This window comes from Quercus lobata, chromosome 1 (assembly GCF_001633185.2).
Source record: "Quercus lobata isolate SW786 chromosome 1, ValleyOak3.0 Primary Assembly, whole genome shotgun sequence".
NCBI lineage: Eukaryota > Viridiplantae > Streptophyta > Magnoliopsida > Fagales > Fagaceae > Quercus > Quercus lobata.
Window position 1 is genome coordinate 6,426,808 of NC_044904.1, and position 19,675 is coordinate 6,446,482.

General features: G+C 34.7%; 1 protein-coding gene across 1 annotated transcript; it reads left to right on the forward strand.

Moving 5' to 3' along the window:
• The first annotated feature begins 4,394 nt into the window (after nucleotides 1-4,394).
• LOC115976296 (beta-glucosidase 12-like) lies at nucleotides 4,395-12,859 on the forward strand. The gene is made up of 13 exons (XM_031097497.1): nucleotides 4,395-4,563; nucleotides 4,688-4,757; nucleotides 6,852-6,910; nucleotides 7,696-7,771; nucleotides 7,937-8,014; nucleotides 8,102-8,189; nucleotides 9,674-9,929; nucleotides 10,151-10,266; nucleotides 11,397-11,614; nucleotides 11,719-11,750; nucleotides 12,081-12,183; nucleotides 12,304-12,412; nucleotides 12,531-12,859. The coding sequence occupies exons 1-13, from the start codon at nucleotides 4,396-4,398 to the stop codon at nucleotides 12,697-12,699; spliced, it is 1,542 nt and encodes a 513-aa protein (XP_030953357.1). The 5' UTR covers nucleotide 4,395; the 3' UTR covers nucleotides 12,700-12,859.
• Nucleotides 12,860-19,675: the final 6,816 nt, after the last annotated feature.

The window sequence follows — 19,675 nt, forward strand, 5'->3', positions numbered from 1 at the left end:
CATCGACTCTGGCTTTCTCTATCTGCTCACGAAGAGTAGCACTTTGTTGCCAAGTTGGTCTTCGCTTTCTCCACCTCCTCAAGCCGATGGGTCTCCTTCACAAGCGCTTTAGTCTTGGCCGTTAACTCCTGATTGAGGGTAAAGACGGCTTCCGAGTATTGTGCTCGCTCCTTGTTCTCAATCTCCTGATGTTTGTGGTACCGCTGGCCACACACTTGTCCTGAAGGGCCTTCATACGCACCAATGCGTAAAACAAAGCATGGTAGTTAAAATTGAGAGGAAATATTTTGAAGTATAAAATGTAAGTGACGGGGACATACCCTTAATAGGTCATAGAGGCCAGAAGCCCCCAAATCCTCTGAAGAGTGTTCACTATAAGGATCCAAGTCCGCCTCCTTAATGATCGAGGTGACCATTTTCATTGCGTAATCCTTATGGGTGATCAGCCTTTGGATGGGGCCAGGAGTGACGGGTCCTTTCCTGGTCATCAAACCCTTCTCGGCTCCATGATGAAGGGGAGGAGGAGGCAACGAAGCCTTCAACTGTTGCTCTCCAATCGGTTGACCTGTCCCCGTCTTTGACGGATGGTCTTCCTTGGCGTTATTCTTTCTCTTAAGTGTGGCTTTAGGGGCCACATTAGGAGCTGACCCCAACGCCTGCTCTTTCTGCTTGCTCGCAGTGGTAGCTTTCCTTGCCAACACTCTCTGCCTTCTTGCATCCATCTCTGAAGAACAAAAAACAAATAAAGAAGATGGGAGTAAAACAAAAGTAGATATGCACAACAGGTAAGCAAAGAAAGAGAACTTACGACGGTGGGAGAAGGCTTGTAGCCAACGGGCTTCTGGTGTCGGCACTGGACCACCACAAAAGGCGTGGATAGTATCAAGTGTAACTAAATCCTTCCACTTCCTCTACTCGAAAGGGATCTCCAAGACAGCCCTAATGAAGCTCTCCTCCTCATCAGTAATCTCTGGGCGGACCTAGGCTAGAAACAATAAGAAATATATATAAGTATTTGGAGAAGCAGACGATGTAAAAAAAGAAAAAGGGGTGGACGACACATTTGACTCCCTAACAATGCCCCAGGTATTATCGAACCCATTGGGCATGCTATCCCACTCCTTAGGTTTACACACCCAATCTGTTCCCTGAACGAAAAAATATCTATTCTTTTAGTTTCTATTCAAATTATGCATGTTCAACACCAACCTAAGCAACGTCTTCCTTGCTAAGAAATGATAAATGCCCTTTGACGAGGTAATCTGTTGGGGCTTATAACAGTAGAAGAAAGAACTCGTCAAGGGTAAGGCGACGATTGCCACCGCTCAGCTGACTCTATATCACCTCTACCCCTAAGAATATCCTCCACGCATTTGGGGCTATTTGGCTGACGGATAACCCAAGATAGTTAGCCAGCTGACGGTGCAACTCCATCAATGACAACCTTAAATCTATACCAAACATAGTGTCATACATACCAACTTCTGCTGTCTTCCGAGAGTAACACCTCTCGTATTTCCTTGGTAAACGAATGGGAATACTATCTAGGATTTGGAAACGGTCGCAAAGTTTGTTAAAAACGTTTGGTGACATGGTTGGGTAGAAGTCATTCACCGTCCATATAAGAGGAAGGATGAAGGGCCTAGGACCGTCACCAACCTCTTGACATTCCCCTTCCTCGTCAACCACTCCTCGTTGCCTTCATCATTCCCTTCACTTTCTCCCTCTTCCTCTCCTTCCTTATCCTCATCACCCATAGCCTCCCCCTCGTCTTCTTCATACTCCTCTTCCTCCTCAGCAGGGGAGTGAGTAGATGGTTCCCTTTCTAGGGATGAGGTTAAATATTCCTCAGACTCATGGCCTGACGGGTAGAGTTTATAGGAGCTTGCACCCTCACGGACTAACGAAGATTGTTCACTCATTGCTTCTTTATCACCTGACATCTATTCACCTACAAGTGATGAAGGTATTCTAAGAAACTATTTGATGGGTTTCTATAGAGGTGACGACTAGGTGGAAAAGATATAAATAAAATGAAAACAGAAAGGGAGAGAAGAAGACTTACAGGATAAATAGATGGCTTTGTAAAAGTGACGGGGCTCACGAGACTGATAGAGGCAAAGGCGACGGGTTGGCATGTATATTATGATCTCAAAGCTCTCAAGAGATGAAGAATAAAGTGAAGTAAAAGAAATGAGTAGAGAGGGAGGAACTATATATAAAGAGAAGAGATGCGGTACACGAAACGACGCTCATGATTAGAAATGAGGCTAACCAGTAAGCGCCATGTGTCACCTAACATTTAAAACCTAGAGCTGCTGGCGCCATTTAATGACTTTCTCTTCATAAAATTGTAATTATTGACCATAAAATACTCACAATACTCCATAGCCTATCAGCTGAAACCGACGAAGCCATGGAGCAGGAGGCAGCTGATAGGGATGTTTTTACTAAGGACCAAACACATCATACAAGAGTGATCGACGATGCCTACAAGTCCGTCGGTCCCTCAAGAGTAGATAGACGGACTAGAGCGTCAACATAAAAAGCGACGAGGCCACACTGAATCCTGATGAGGCGGACTGTTTGAAGGGCAAACGGAAGGCCGATGAGGAGAATCGAGAGCTGACGGGTTTGGCATGGCCTTGACCCTCATAGAAATTCACACAAGGAAACATCTTGCTAATCATGCAAGATGGACCTGCTATAGATTCATATCTCCCTCATATGGAAAGACACCCAAAAATCTTGGAAACCTTAGTACTAGATCTTCTCCATAAGGAAAAATCTCCACTTTCAAGGGATCTTGGTTCCCACTAGCTACTATATAAACACTAGACCTCCACTTTTCTCAGATATACAAAAACTCTCTAGCTCTCTCACTATAGAGTTCATAGAGACTTCTCATTCACTCACTTGACCTTCGGAGGGTTTTTGGCCGGTACCACACCGGTGTCTTCTGTTTGGTCCCTTTGTTCTTATTCACAGATACCCATTAAAGTGACTTGGAGCCTACAACTCACTGACGATTTCTGAACATCATCACTTTGCATGGTCATTGTTGGACAATTTTGAGTGGTCCTTTGGTTACACTATTAGATTCGGAATCAACTTTGTAGACTACAAAAATGAGAATAAAAAATACCCCAAATATTCTGCCTGTTGGTTCAAGAATTTCCTCAAGAAGTAGACGAATTATGCTCAAATTATGAACTATCTATTAGCAATGGATAGTCTCCAAACAATGAATTGAAGATAATTTATTTTCCATTTTTGCGCTCTTTAAATTATGTAACTTGTAGGGAGCGCAAGAATCTAATGCAAAAATGCTTGTTAAATAAGATATTATTTTATGAGTTTTAAACAAAAGATTTTTATTTTTTATCTCTCATTGGTGGCCGATTATCCAAGTTCACAAAAAAGCAATCCAAACTAGTAAATAGGTTATTTGATTTTCTAGGTCTAAACCTTCAATACTGCTAATTATGTAGCTTATTCAGATCACTCCAAAGCTGAAAACGCAAGCTACATAACAAATTCACAAGCTAATTGTGGACACCCACCACAAGACAACACCCCTCTAGAAGGGTTTTTAGAGGGGGAAAAAAAGAAGAAGACGTGTTTGAGATTTTTTATTAAAAATCATGGGTTTTGAAGAGTGAAGGTGTCATAACTTATTTTATTTTATTTTTAACGGAAAAAAAACAAAAAAATAAAAACTCTTTTTTATTTGATTGACTCAATGGATAAGAAAAATGATCTATGTCCACCAAAGATAAGTTTGGGGTCAAATTATGTCGTGGGAAGGTGTGAGGTACTCACGTATGCTGAATGCATGAGAATAAAATAGGCATGAGAAGGCATTCCGACTTATTTTGGCAATCATGTACTTGAATGCCCTGGAGGCCAAAAAATATATACTAAAACTAGGCTTACTTAAATAAGTCTTAATAAGTTTTTCTGTTTTGTTTTTCTTTTTTTGTTAAGTGAAGACAAAAGATAAGTGGATGACAGATTATACCTTCTAATATAATCCTATTTTTATCTTAATAGAGTATGAAGAGATAGACAATTAAAAAATTAAAATTAATATGAGTGTTTTGAAAACATGATTAAAAATAAAATAGAAAAAAAATAAATTTTTATGCTAAAATAGATTAATATTTTCTCGAGTTGATGTGGATGGTCTAAGTTTGTAATTTAGAGGGTATCTATAAATTTACATGGTACTTAAAATGTCAAACAATCAGTTGAAAGACAGCTATGATCACTTACATTAGCATGTCCTTTTCCAATTTTTTTTCCTTTCGTCTCTATCTTTTTCTTTTCTAAATAAATTAGATTACGTAATGCTCCTCTATAAAAACCGGCAGATTATACCTAGTGCTACACGAAATGCCAAAATCAATTATGGCATTTCGAGGATATCCAGACTTAGGCCTCCTAGTTCTTCTTGCCTTATTGATTAATGTCATTGCTGTTTCATCAAGTCATGACACTTCATTCAACCGGACCAGTTTTCCCAGAGGTTTTATTTTTGGGACAGCGTCAGCGTCTTATCAGGTAACTAAGTCTCAATTTTCTCTATGTTAATTTGTATTATAATTTTTATTTTTCAAATGTCTTGGGATGTGAAGCATATGATCAATATTATTATGTGCACATGTGCGTTCTTTCAAATTTGCAGTATGAAGGTGCAGCAAAAGAAGATGGTAGAGGACCAAGTATATGGGACACCTACACTCATGAACATCCAGGTCTCTTTTTCTTTCTCTCCCCAACAATATGAAACTCGAAAGTATGAATTACCAATGAAATATTGTGCAATATTTAGATGAAATTTAATTTCGGAAAAATTATTTCAAGTCCTCTCCACAGAATGTACAACAGTTAAATCATTGATTTGTAACGGATGGTTTAGAGAGAATTAATGAAGTGATATTTGGTAGCCTATTTTTATCTGTATTTGAATTTGAATTAGACTCATTACTCATCATATTATCAACATTGATCCATTTCAAATGAAAATAATTTTTCTTTTTATTTCAACTTAAATCAAAGCATATGGTATTAGGACCAAGTAAAATAGCTGCTCAATTCTCTGTACAGGTAGTGGCATTATAAAAATCTTTTTACTTCTTCCTGTTTTACACTGGATTTCACTTTTTCTGCGGAACTAGCTCTGGGAGGCTAGAGTATTCGCTCTTGCTTGCCAGAGCTTTTGTAGATTGTCAAAACCTGTGGGCCAAATTAGTATTGTAAAGCTCATGAAAATTTTGTATTTAATTTTAACCATCTTCTAGATTATGAAAATTTTGGTGTAATATTTAATTTTAACCATGAAATAATTCATTTCTATTTGGGAGGATCTTAATATTTTGTATTTAGTCCAAACCTTTGTAGCTTGATCCATTGGTTGAAATTCGCCGGTATTTCCAAAAGAGATATTTAGAAGTACAAAGTTTTGGTCCAAACATGTTTGGAGCGTTAGGCTTCAATCGCCAATAAGAAGATGACATTTGTCCTAATTATGTGCAATGAATATGACTAACTTAGCTCAACCAACTAAGTGAGTCATGCACGTTGTACATGACTGGACACATGTCATCTTTCTATTAGTGGTTAGATCCTTAGACTAAACATGTTTGAAATCAAACCTTTTCCTATTCACAATTCAAATTTCCTATTCTCCAACTATCAAATTACCATTACTTTTAAATGTCATTTGATATTTGTGTTTATGGTTGTTTATGCGTAAGCCAATGATTCAATTTGTTGTTATTAATAGTATTTATAAGTGTGTGAAAATTCAGAGCCAAACACCGATAGTCTAATTTAGTAAGCCAAGATTCTATTTCTTTCACTTTTATTTATTTTCTTGGTTGATACATTAGTAAGCCAAGACTTTTTTTTTTTTTTTTGGAGAGTTTTAATTTATGGTGTCCTCTCTTGATGATAACTTTTTATTATTAGATAAAGACACCAATTGGTTTTTAATATAGGCAAGAATTGAACCTCAGATCTCTTATTCAATCATTAAAGACTTTACCAGTTGAGTTAACTGAAACCTACTTATAAGCCAAGACTTATGCAGTCATGCATGAAGTAAATGTGACATTTTATTATATAGACTAATTAGTACTCTTTCTTTCACTTTAGATTTTTTTTTTGGCTGATACATTAGTAAGCCAAGACACATGCAGTCATGCATGAAGTAATTAAATGTGGCATTTTAGTATAGACTAATTAGTAAACGCATGAAATTGGACATTGTTGTTGGTAAAATAATAACAACTCTCCCATATATGGCCTAATTTGAATATTAGGGGATTCATTGTCTTAGTGTGGAATGGTAAATTCAAAAAACTGACATGGGAAATGGATCATTATTGAGATTCTTTAAAATTATTAGGGTAATTTCATTAAAAGATTCTAAAATTTTTTAACAATAAGTCGTATAGATTTTGCTCCACTATTAATAAGTTAAAACTTTTAAATAAATATAAAAATAATATTTATTTAAATATTGATGACTTAACAAGATCTATGACAGAGTTTGAGGATACTTGTCCCCAATTGATTTTTTAAAAAGAAAAAAGAAAGAATTAGAAGAAGAACGTAAAATGTCACATTCCTATCTTTTTGTATTTATTTTTCTTCATTTTCTCCTTTCTTCCTTCCTTTCTTCCATAACTGAACTCCAAACTAGAAATAAGTTGTATATGTTATGGTTGTGACTCGAGAGGCTTAAGTACTAGTTCCATTTCTCTTATGGCTCTTAAATAGTAAAAGAAAAAATAGAATCCTTTGGTATTCTCTAAATACATTATTAACTTACAATGAAATTGCAGAAAGGATAACGGATAGAAGCACTGGAGATGTAGCTAACAATCAATATCATCGCTACAAGGTATATATGTTTTTTCGTGTTCATAATTAAAACTGGAAAGAAAACCACTCACATTAATTGGTAATTAATTACCAAGAGTTTTGTGGTACAATTACATAGTTTGATAACCGAGGGTTCAAGTGCTTATGCACGCGGATATACACACATGCACACGCATATATATATTCTGAAGTATGAAAAAAAGAAAAGAAAAAAATGAAGCAAAAAGTTGTCCAAGAAAACTGCTTTGATAACCAGAAAAGGGAAAAGCGTTACACAGTAATACAAAATTGACGGATTCATTCACCCCACTTTTTTTAACCAAGTTAACATCACATTTGTTTATACCGACTTTTATCTTATCCCACAATTTTAGCTCACGGCATTTTGAATGTTATCCAAAACTTTTTCTTTTTAATTTCACTGAATTTCAATTGATAGTGGACCTTTTATTATTTTTAATCAAAATAATTTTTTAGAAAAAATAACTAATTGTCCTTGTACCGTACTCAAACACTAAAGCCTTAATTTACCACATATTTTTTTTCTCCTTCATCTCTTTGACCATTTTGTTTCATACTACGGTTTTTTTTCTATCAATCCAAATTTGAATTCTTTGAAGAAAAGAGAACAAAAAGGTTGAATTCTAAAAATTTTCTAAAAAGCAAACAAGGTAGTGAAATTCGTAATTAGCCGTTAACGACTTTTCTACATTTTCAAGGCCCAAATATAAGATATTCACAATATATCTCTTCATTTCAGATTTTTCCAACAATTTATATATGTTTTGTGATTATACTTTGCAGAAAGATGTTCAAATTATGCAAAAGATGCATTTAGATGCATACAGATTCTCAATCTCATGGAGTCGAGTACTACCAAGTAAGATAATCTTTTTCATAATCCCATAAAAGTTTAGATCCATCCAATGAAAAGGACATAAAAATGAGTACCATCAAGTACACTTCTTAGGTGGAATGGAATGGTTATTGTTTTGTGACCATATTATGTTTTTAACAATCTCATTTTTTAATCTAATTATTTCAGAAGGAAAACTAAGGGGCGGTGTGAATAGGGAAGGAATCAATTACTACAACAAGCTCATCAATAGGCTTCTACAAAAAGGTTAGGATTCAATATTAAAATTCCAAAATATCAAGAACTTATTTTACATTTATAATTTACACTTTATTTTTCTATTACTGAATGTAGGTCTACAACCTTTTGTAACAATCTTCCATTGGGATCTTCCCCAAGCGTTAGAAGATGAGTATGGTGGTTTCCTAAGTCCACACATTGTGTAAGTGAATGATTCACCAAAAATTTACCCAAAAAAAGAAGAATTTACCAAATAATCTATGCATATTCTCCATCCGATTATAGATGTTTTATGTATATATTGACTGTATCTTATATAATAATGATTTTAAACAACTACCATTTATAGTTAAAAAGAAAAAAGAAAAAGTGAGGACATTTATATTAAGTGATAACCTACTATTTGTGTCAAAACCTAAAATTATTAAATTTGACCATTGTTTTAACAATTATATATATGGATTTCAAATCCCCTTAATAAGTGGGGCCCAACTCAATGATGGAGCCTAATCAAGGAAGTCAATTCTGTACCGTACCAACTGGTACGGTCAGTATATAACGTACCGGCCAGTGCACCGGTACAGGTACAGCCCTTGTTTCGTACCAGAAAAAATAACTGCCATACCGGCGAAATCCGGTTGTTTCGACCAGTAAAGATGTTTCGAACCGGTACAAACAAGAAGAAAAAAGAAAAATAAAAGGAAGAAGAAGATGAGAAAAATGGGTCTGTGACTCACTGACTTGGTGCCTAATGATTGAGATCCCATTCCTCTCCATTGTAGCTGCCACTGCAACTTCTTTATTCTCCTTCTTCTCCTTCTTCTTCTTCTTCTTCTTTTTTCCTACATCTTTGGTTTCTTCACTGCTAATGCACTACAACTGTGTGCTTTCAACTTTGTGTCTTTCAAAATTTCTTATCTAATATTTAGTCAATGATGCTAGATGGTTAGGTGGAACTATGAAACACTTAAAAGTGTTGAATATTTTTCAAACTTGTCTTTAGTATGAATTCATTTCCACCAACCACGTGGCCCATGCTCTTAACTTTTTGTTTGCCCCTGTACTTTCTTTTTCTTTCATCACCAATATATTAGGCACATGTACTGATGTATATATACATTATTATTATTATTATTATTATTATTATTATTATTAATGTTAAGTAAATTGATGGGACTTGTTTTTAACTTGCCACCCCAATAGTAACCCATGCACCCACAGTCACGTAGAGGGATATAAATATATATATATATCTATATATATTATATAACTACAATGGTACACACTAAAATATATTTACGTTGTTGGTTTCTCTAAAGTATATATTATTATTGTTGTTATTGATTAGATGAGTGACATAAATTTATCATTTTAAAATTATATATATATATATATATATCTATATTAGCGGTAATCCCTAAACGGTACACCGGTATTGACCAATACCCGAAAGATATCGTACTGCTGGCCAAACTGGTACAGCTTCCGGTATGGTATTGACTTCCTTGAGCCTAATAGGTGAAATTTTTAATTTTTTTTTAAAAAATGGGACATTGAGTGGAAAGACAAGCTCAAACTCAATACCATTATAAAATTAGTAAGTCACCATTTGTCCCAAAAGGTTAAACTATCAAGAAAAAGTGAGTTTATTTAGCGATTATTCTAACATGTGCATCTACTATTCAGTAATGATTTCCGGGACTACTCGGAACTTCTCTTCAAGGAATTTGGTGATCGGGTAAAGCATTGGATCACACTAAATGAGCCATGGACTTTTAGCAATAATGGTTATGCAGGAGGATCATTAGCACCAGGTCGATGCTCTGCCTGGCTAAATCTAAATTGCACTGGCGGGAATTCAGGAACAGAGCCATATTTGGTGACACACAACCAACTGCTCGCTCATGCAGCCGCTGTTGAAGTGTATAAGAAAAAATATCAGGTTCGACTTTCAAAATTTTAACATATTAAATTTATAATTTTAAAAAAAAAAAAAAAAAAAACCCTACCCTAAATATACATGGTTGGTTTTCAAATGATACAGTTCCACATAAATAGCAATTTCTAAAACTAATTTGAACAATGATAATGAATTTTAACTTAGATAAATATAAGAAATCCCTTGAATAAGCTTTGATTGTAAAAAAGATGTTCACCATGCAGGCAGCACAGAAAGGTGCAATAGGGATAACGTTACCGAGTCACTGGATAATGCCACTGTCTGATACAGAGAGTGACCGCGGGGCTGCGCTACGTTACCTTGATTCTATGTTTGGATGGTAAGTTCTGCTTGATGGTTTTTATTTTACATTTTATAATTTAATCCTTTCCGTTTGAAGGATGTAATTAATGGGTACAATTTGTTAATTATACCCATATCACTAAATTTCTCAACCCTATTGAAGGCAAAATCAAAAGTAGATCTCCCAATGATTAATTATATATTGAAGTCGGGCAAGATCCGGAAATTTTGCTTGGGGGTAGGTAGCACTTATATATATGGTTTTTTTTTTTTTTTTTTTAAGATAAAGTCTTGAATTTTTTTAAATACTAAAATAAGTTTTTCACAAAAAAAAATCATTATTCATAAGTATAGTGAATATATAAGTTATCATACGTCTACTAAACAATCCTAAAAAGAACTTAATATATTTTTATATTCTAATAAACATACAAAAGTTATCTAATTTGATATTGAAACAATTATAAAAAAAAAATCACTCTTTGGACTTTAGAGGGCTAACTCATTTTTATAAAGAGCTATTTATAATCAAATGATATCACGTCAGCAGTATCAAAATTTAATAAGTGAGAGACATGTTTGCAAAAAATAATTATCCACTAATAAATGAAAGACCTGTTAGTGGGTAGTTATTTTTTGCACACATATCTATCGTTTATTAGATTTTAATATGGATGACGTGGTGGTATCATTTGATATAAAATACTATTTCCATTTGGACAAACTTTTTCCAATTAAAAATTTATTGGGAAAAAATCAAGAAGTCTGCTTTGAGAAACTTCCCTAGCTTGTTTAAATGACCTAAATTTTCTTTTCTTTTCTTCTTTCCCTTTTTGTTGTTGTTTAACTCAGTTGTGCATTTGGCAAAAAAAAAAAAAAAAAACCTTTTAAGGTTTTTGAGCTGAATTTGATGGACTATACTATGACCAATTTTTTTTCTTCCTTTTTATTATAATTTTAGCAAATAAGCAATCACCAAAATGCATGCATCCAAAATCACACTATTTCTTCTAATTTTCTTTTTCGTTAAGATGAAATCGTCGCTTTCAAACTAAATATCACACCACCTTTTGGTTGGCTTTCTTTAGAATTTTTTCAACTTATGTATGTACAAATTTAATAGATTAACAATATGCATAAATTTTAAATTTTCTATTGCTTTTGCAGGTGCATGGACCCATTGACAAATGGTGACTATCCACATAGCATGCGATCTCTCGTTAAAGACCGATTACCCAAGTTCACCAAAGAGCAATCCAAGCTAGTAAAAGGGTCGTTTGATTTTATAGGATTAAATTACTATACTGCTTATTATGCAACTTATGCCACTCAACCTACCGGTGATAGAGCAAGTTACGCGACAGATGCTGCCGCTAATCTTACTGGTAAGTACAAATTCAACACTTGTAGCCATGCTTATGAGTTTCTTATTTATCTAATATGGTAATACTAACTGGGTCATTCTTTTTCTTGTATTTGCACTTTGCAGCTTCACGGAATGGGATCCTCCTTGGTCCAGCGGTATGTACTAGCTAGCTAAATACATTTCAACATTTTTGTTCTAGTAGTTAGAGGAAAAATAAACAACTTTTTCTTTTTTTTAGTATATTGAAAGTACTCAATGGCCTAGCATTCTAGAAAGTTCATAAAGAAAATAGTAAAGCTATTATCAATTTTACGGGAACAAAAATTATAAAGTGACGAGGTAATGAATATGATTGATGTCATATCAATAATACGATTATATAAATATAAAATATATATATATATATATATATATATATATTCTATCTTGCAATTAAAGATAATCACATCATGTTGCCTTATGTTAGTATCCCTTAAAAATCGCAGACTGCTTCAAGTTGGCTCTATATTTATCCTAAAGGAATTCAGGAGATTTTGCTGTATATTAAGAGGAAGTACCACAATCCACTTATTTATATCACCGAAAATGGTAATTTCTTGTAACTCATTTTTTTTCTTTTATTATCCCGCAAGCTCATGAAAAATTGGAATGTTATTGCTAGTTATGAGATTTCCATTTGAAGCTAAATTCTCCCAACTATATTTGTAGGAGTGGGTGAGTTCAATAATGCTACTTTGTCACGTAAGGAATCCCTTGCTGACCAACAAAGACTTGAGTATCACCGTGACCATCTTTGGTATCTTCTTAGGGCTATCAAGTAAGTGCTCTCTCTCTCTCTCTCTCTCTCTCTCTCTCTCTCTCTCTCTCTCTCTCACACACACACACAAAATTATAGAATTCTAACTGGATTTCACTTCTTTCTTTGGTATATATAGGGAAGGCGCTAATGTTAAGGGATACTTTGCATGGTCATTGTTGGATAATTTTGAGTGGTCCTCAGGTTACACTATTCGATTCGGACTAAACTTTGTAGACTATAAAAATGGGAATAAAAGATACCCTAAACATTCAGCCCGTTGGTACAAGAAGTTCCTCAAGAAGTAGACACAGACTATGCTGAAATTATGAACTATCTATTAGCATTGGGTTGTCTTCAAACAATATACTGAATATATTTTCTTTTCCATTTGTACGCTCTTCAAATTATGTAATCGGTATAGAGCTCAAGACTCCAATGCAGAAATGATTGTTAAATAATATATAATTTTATATATACTACATAGAAAACACTCCAACTATTTTGAATTCCAAGAAAAGAAAATGCTAGAACTATTATAAATTTTACTATATAAACCTTATAAAATAATGTCTCAAGAATATAATTAGTGTCATTTAAAAAACATATTATGTGAATATTTAAATTGCTTTTGTTAATGGTTCATTTGTGCATATGTTAAGAAGGAATTTAATGGATCCCATTGCCAAAAAAAAAATCTTTAGCTAATAAATATGTAACTGTACCAAAAAATCCGATCGATTATAATTAAAAATTGAATGTTAACTGTTGTCTTCAGACACTCATTAATAGGACTTTATTTAAATGATATTTTTTGGGATTTGTGACATGTTAATTAATAAGCATCTCTAACATGCTTCACCTCTTCCAAAAAAAAAAGCATTTGTGTCTCATTTTTCTTTAAAAAAAAAAAAAAAATTATTTTATAAAAAGAGTTTAAAAAAATAATGGATACTAAACATAACTTCTTTTATCAATACAAACAAACTAGTAAAATTGAAAAGTTTGACTTTTTGCTAACCTTATGAGAGCTTGCCAATTCAACTTCAAAAGTCCCACAAATTTTCACATCACCAATAAATATATATATTTATATATATTTATATCTTTATCTTTTATTATCATACTTTTAGGGAGAGAACAAGAAAACCCTAAACTGGCAATGGAAGATGTAATTCAACAAATTTTCTGTTTTTCTATTGTTGCATTTGGCAGCTAAGAAAATCTCAAAAATTAGGGCAAGGAAATTTACTCTCCAATCCATAATTATTTTTATTAGGCTTTTATCAAGTTGGGGAAAATTACACTTCGCCACCTTAAACAATACCTCTGATTACACTTTGCACTCTAAACTTTCCAAATACACATTTTGTATCCTAAACTATGATCATTGTTACACTTTGCACATTAACATCAACTTTGCTGTTAACTTGGACGGAAGAATATAACATTAAGTGAAAAGACCTAATTGCCCATTCTTGATCCCTTAAAAACAAAAGAGAAATTGTACTTTACCACCAAAACTATACTCATGATTACACACTTTGCATCATAAACTTTGAATTTTCATCCAAGTTAACAACAAAGTTAATTATTTTGGGGTTTAAAGTGTAACAAGAGTCATAGTTTAGGGTGCAAAACGTGTATTTGAAAAGTTTAGGATATAAAATGTAATATGAGATATAGTTTAGGGTAGTATGTAAAGTTTAATTTCCCCATTAAGTTGAGATTTCTATTGATTTTTCAGGGTTAATTTTTGTTTGGGGGTGTATGTTAGTACATAGGACCAGTTTTACATACCATAGAAACAAGGTCAAACCCTGAAAAAGGAAATTAAGAACCTTCTTGTAATTCATTGTCAAACCCTTCTTTGGAGCCTGCTACTAACCTTGTTAGCTTCTTGGACTCCACTTGAGTTTGGTCCCGAGCCCGGCACAGTACTTTCGGGACAACATCATCATCTAACAAGGTTAGTCCTAGGTTCCTATATGTTTGTATTTTAAAAAAGCATGTCTTCATGTGTCCTGGGGCTGGGATGTCAAGCATGATACATATGTGCTAATGTGTGTTTAAATTCCAGTATGAAGGTGAAGCAAGAAAAGGAGGTAGAGGACCAAGTATATGGGATATTTTTACCCAGAATCTATCCTATGTTGCCTTATTTTCTTTGGTAACTTGTGTTTCATCCAAGACCTTGCTCATTGGAGCACACTTGGTCTAGGTAAAGGGTGCAATGGCCTCTACCTGCTGGAAGATAGCAATTTTGTCTCTTCTTTTGTTTCAACTGCTTTTTCTGTTAATAAAACTCGGCCACATATATGGCACTTGAGGTTAGGGCATCCTTCCAAATCCAAGTTGAATTTACTCAAGTAAAATAATGTATAGATTTATGATTCAAATGAAGATTTCTTTTGTGCTGTTTGTCCTTTTGCCAAACAGAAAAGATTGCCTTTTAATGAAAGTTTACATATTTCTGAGAATTGTTTTAGTTTGATTCATTGTGATTTGTGGGGTCCATTTTCTATATCTACCATTGATTCTTACAAATATTTCCTCACTATAGTGGATGATTGCTCTAGATGTACATGGGTTTACTTGTTGAAGCACAAATCACAAACTTAGTCCATATTAGAGAAATTTTGCACTATGGTTGAAACTCAATTTTCTAGGAAAGTAAAGTTCATTAGAACTAATAATGGAACTGAATTCATCATGAGTGAGTTCTTTGCTAAAAGGGGCATTTTGCATCATTTGAGCTGTGTTGAAACTTCTCAGCAAAATGCAATTGTAGAGAGGAAACATTAACATATCTTGAATATAGCAAGGTCACTTATGTTCCATTCTCATTTGCCTTTACATCTTTGGGGGCATTGTGTTTTAACTACTGCATATCTGATTAATAGGATTCCTAGTACACCTCTATCTCACAAAACCCCTTATGAGGTCCTTTATGGCAATCCTCCTTCCTATGCTCATTTAAGGGTCTTTGGCTACCTTTGTTATTGTTAGGACATATGTGATTCACTTGTTAGGACATATTTATGTAATTGGCTAATCCTTTGACAAAATGCACTTTACTTGTAATTAGGTAGATCTAGGTGTTTTTAATACTTCAGGAAACTGTGTTTCAAGATCAAGTGTTGAAGTCATCAAGTCTGTCCAAGAAACAAGCTGAATAGTGCAAATTCATTAAAGTTCGATAGTTGGCTCGACAACTACATCTATCGAGCTTAAGAAAGCTGTTTCAGCCCGTGTGCTCAACACCTTCTCAACAGCTACTCGACAGCTCTTATCTATCGAGATTTAAGAAAAACAGATTTTCTGTTTTGTTTTCTTGGGATCCGTGAATGTGTCTTTGGGTCTTCTTTTCTCACAACCCTAGACATATAAAAGGATTATTTTAAGGGCCGTCAAAGAGTTCACAAGTTGCACAAGTGTTGAGCAAAGTTTGTTCAAGCAAATTGTGACCGGAGATAGAATTTGCCCTAGTTCATCGTTCTTGAAGAAGTTGCTATGTATGTGCACCGTAAGGTTTTGTGACCAAGCATCTTCTTGATCTTCATCATTGGGATGAAATAAAGAACTTTGCAGCCAACAACCTTCTCTAGCTGGTGATTGAAGTCGCAACTGGGATCTGCACAATTGGTTAGTCACATACTTAGGAGCCGTGCATTAAAAAGAGAAATTGTCACTACAGAACAAGTCTAATTGGGTATTGGGGTAAGGGTTCAACTATAGGTTGGTATAAGGTACTAGGATTCCTTTATTTGTAACCGTTTGTTATGATAATAGTGGAATTTCGGGAGTGGTGACCTGAAAATCACTTGGTGGGGTTTTTGTTGTATAGGTTTTTCCCATTTGTAAACAAATCACCGTGTCAAATTTATTTTCTGCTGCATACTTAGTTTATTGGTGATTTGTTTGTGTTACCACATGTTTGCATGTGAATTAATTTGTTAATTCACTTGGCTAAATTAATTGGTTAATTCATCATAAGGGGTCAATTCGTTTTTGGCCTATCAGTTATGCTTCTACACTTGCACATAACAGGTCCAAATTTACGGAAAGAACAAGGAGGTGTGTCTTTCTAGGCTATCCTTTTGGCATAAAAAGTTACAAAGTTTTAGACTTGTCCACAAATGCAGTTTTCATATCTAGAGATATGGTTTTTCATGAAAACATATTTCCTTTTATTGATGGTAAAGCCTCAATTTCAGACCCTTTTACTTCAATTACTAAAGTTGATGGTCTTGCATCTTCCAGCTCAAGTAATGATTTTTTTGTCACTCCTATTACTATCCAAGATGAGTCTATTGCTTATTCAGATCCTGTTCCTGATCCTATTCTAGTTCAGGTTTCTTCTTTCCATTCTGATTCCTCTCTTGTAGCTTTTGATTCTACTGATTCTTTAGTTCCTACTTCTGTCACATCAGTACCTGCTTCTACATCAGCTCATGAACCACCATCAACACCTATCAGAAGATCGTCTAGGTAATCCACTAAACCAGTCTACTTACAGGATTATGCTTGTGCTACTACTCATGTTTCTGGTGCATCTTATGATGTGGCTGATGGGCTCACTTACTTCCATTTAGAGCCTTATTATTAATCATATCTGTTGGCAGTTAGCACATCACCTCAAGAGCCACAATTCTTCTTCCAAGCTGTTAAAGATCCTCTTTCGAGAGCAGCAATGGATAAAGAAATTTAGGCCCTTGAACAGACTCAGACTTGGGAGTTTACCACCTTCCCTCCTGGTAAAATCCCTATCGGGTGTAAGTGGGTGTATAGGACTAAGTTGAATCCTAATGGAATAGTGGAGAGATACAAGGCCAGACTTGTGGCTAAGGGGTACACATAAAGGGAAGGCATTGATTTTCTTAAGACCTTCTCTCCTATTACTAAGATAGTCATTGTTAGAGTCCTTATTGCTTTAGCAGTTGGGGTTGGCCCCTTCACCAATTGGACATAAACAATGCTTTTCTACATGGGGATTTAGATTAAGAAGTGTACATGTCATTGCCTCCTGGTTTTCACAATAAGGGAGGAATTCAATTGCCTCTCCTTCTTCAAATTCATCTGCTCCTCCTGTTGTCTGCAAGCTGCTTAAATCCCTTTATGGTTTCAAACAAGCTTCAAGACAATGGTATACAAAACTATCATACATTATTCAGCAACTTGGATTTGTTCAATCTACTGTTGATAACTCTCTTTTTGTTCAAGCTAAAGGCTCTTTGTTCACAGCTTTATTGGTCTATGTGGATGACATGGTCATCACAGGAAATGATCCCATTTGTGTAGCAACTTTGAAGTCAGTTCTGGATGCTAAATTTGGAATTAAGGATCTTGGATCACTTAAGTTCTTCTTAGCACTTGAAATTGCTAGAAGCAAGAAGGGAGTAAGCTTAAACCAAAGGAAGTTTGCTTTAGACATTTTAAAGGAAACAGGCATGATAGGTTGTAAGCCTGCTAAATCTCCAATGGAACAACAATTGAAACTGTCAAAGGACAATGGTGAACTTGTATTAGATTCAAGCAAGTATAGAAGGCTCATAGGTAAATTGATGTAATTGACACTGAGTAGACCTGATATCACATATGTCATGAACAGGCAGGCTACAACAAGAATCTTGCAATATGTCAAAGGTACACCTGGACAAGGGATTTTCTTTCCTAGTGATTCATATTTACAATTGAGAGCATACTGTGATGCTAACCAAGCAAGATGCCCAAATACAAGGAAATCACTTATTGGATATTGTGTTTTTCTTGGAGATGCTTTAATTTCATGGAGATCAAAGAAGCAATCAGTGGTATCAAGATCTTCAGTTGAAGCTGAATATAGATCTATGGCAAGCACCACCTATGAAGTTACTTGGATTTTATTCTTACTAAGAGATTTGCAAGTGAAGCATGAAAAGTCAGTTTTGGTTTACTATGACAACCAGGGAGCATTGCATATAGCTGCAAATCTAGTGTCCCATGAGAGATCAAAACATATAGAAGGAGAATGTCACATTGTTAGAAACAGAGTTCTAGATGGTACCATCAAGACTTTCCATGTTGCATCCAAGAATCAATTGGCAGATATTTTTACTAAGGCACTTGGTGTCGACAACTATGTTAGAATGGTTAAGAAATTGGGATTGATTAATATTTTTGCTCATCAAGTTCAATATCTAGAGTATATTGTGGATGATCAAGCCACAAGAGCTTTGCTCTTGAGGGGGGGTGTTAAACTTGATGAGATCAATCTCAATGTTGGTGATGCTAGGACTAATGCTAGTGATGTGGAAGATAAGTCTAGAATTAATACCAGTACAATGAAAGGCAAGACCACGATCCCAAGGGTAGAGCATGAGGTAATGGACATGAGCTACTTAATGGAGACAATAGAAGCCATCCCTTACCATGACTTGTTTATACACAGTTATGAGGAATTGCTGCCACGTGGCTTAGGGAGATAAGGTTGTGATATAAATTCTTGTAATCATAGGTAGTTGTAGTATAAGCTTGTAACCACTTTTCCCTTCAAAAGTGGAAATTAGTTTTTCTTTAGTTTTATTAGATAGCTCTTGTATATAAAAGCTAGGTGATTGTATTTTATTCAATTGTGTGGGTTGTATTGCTCAGTTTTCTTCAATAAAACTTAGAGTTTTATTTAGAGAGAGCCTTCACTTTTTACATGGTATCAGAGCCTTGGCTAGCACAGATTCACTGATTTCCTAGCCAATCCCTCTTCAATTTTCTTTCTTTGATCAGATATTTTCCTAAGAAAATTCTTTCTTTTAACTTCTAATGAATTTTCTTGAGAAATAATCTCGTTCTCTCTGATATTCATCTCCCTCAATTGAGTTCTTGAGCACCATCCATGGCGTCCCCTAAATCGAGCAATTAAACCAATCGTACCTCTTAACCAAACACTAAAATCAATTCTTCAAATCTTCTAAATCCATATTTTCTCAATTCAAATGAAAATCCAAGCAACATCTTGGTTACACAACCACTGCTTGGAATGAAGAATTATCACTCTTGGTCTAGGGCTATGATCTTAGCTCTCACTGCCAAGAAGAAGATAGGTTTCATTAATGGCAAAACTGTTGAGCCAGACCTAGAATCTCCTCTCTATGAAGATCAGTTAAGACTTAAGATGCAACACAATGGTGATTTCATGGATGATCAACTCCATGCACGTTAATGTATCTAGCAGCATAATGTACTGTCAAACTGCCAAAGAGATGTGGCTTGAATTGCAAAAACTCTTTTCACAGGGTAGTGGTCCCA

Coding starts and splice junctions, on each gene's coding strand:
- LOC115976296 (XM_031097497.1), top strand. CDS start 4,396: ATGCCAAAATCAATTATGGCATTTCGAGGATATCCAGACTTAGGCCTC. Junction 10,267..11,396: donor CTTGATTCTATGTTTGGATG/GTAAGTTCTGCT, acceptor TTGCTTTTGCAG/GTGCATGGACCCATTGACAA. Junction 11,751..12,080: donor GGATCCTCCTTGGTCCAGCG/GTATGTACTAGC, acceptor TAAAAATCGCAG/ACTGCTTCAAGTTGGCTCTA.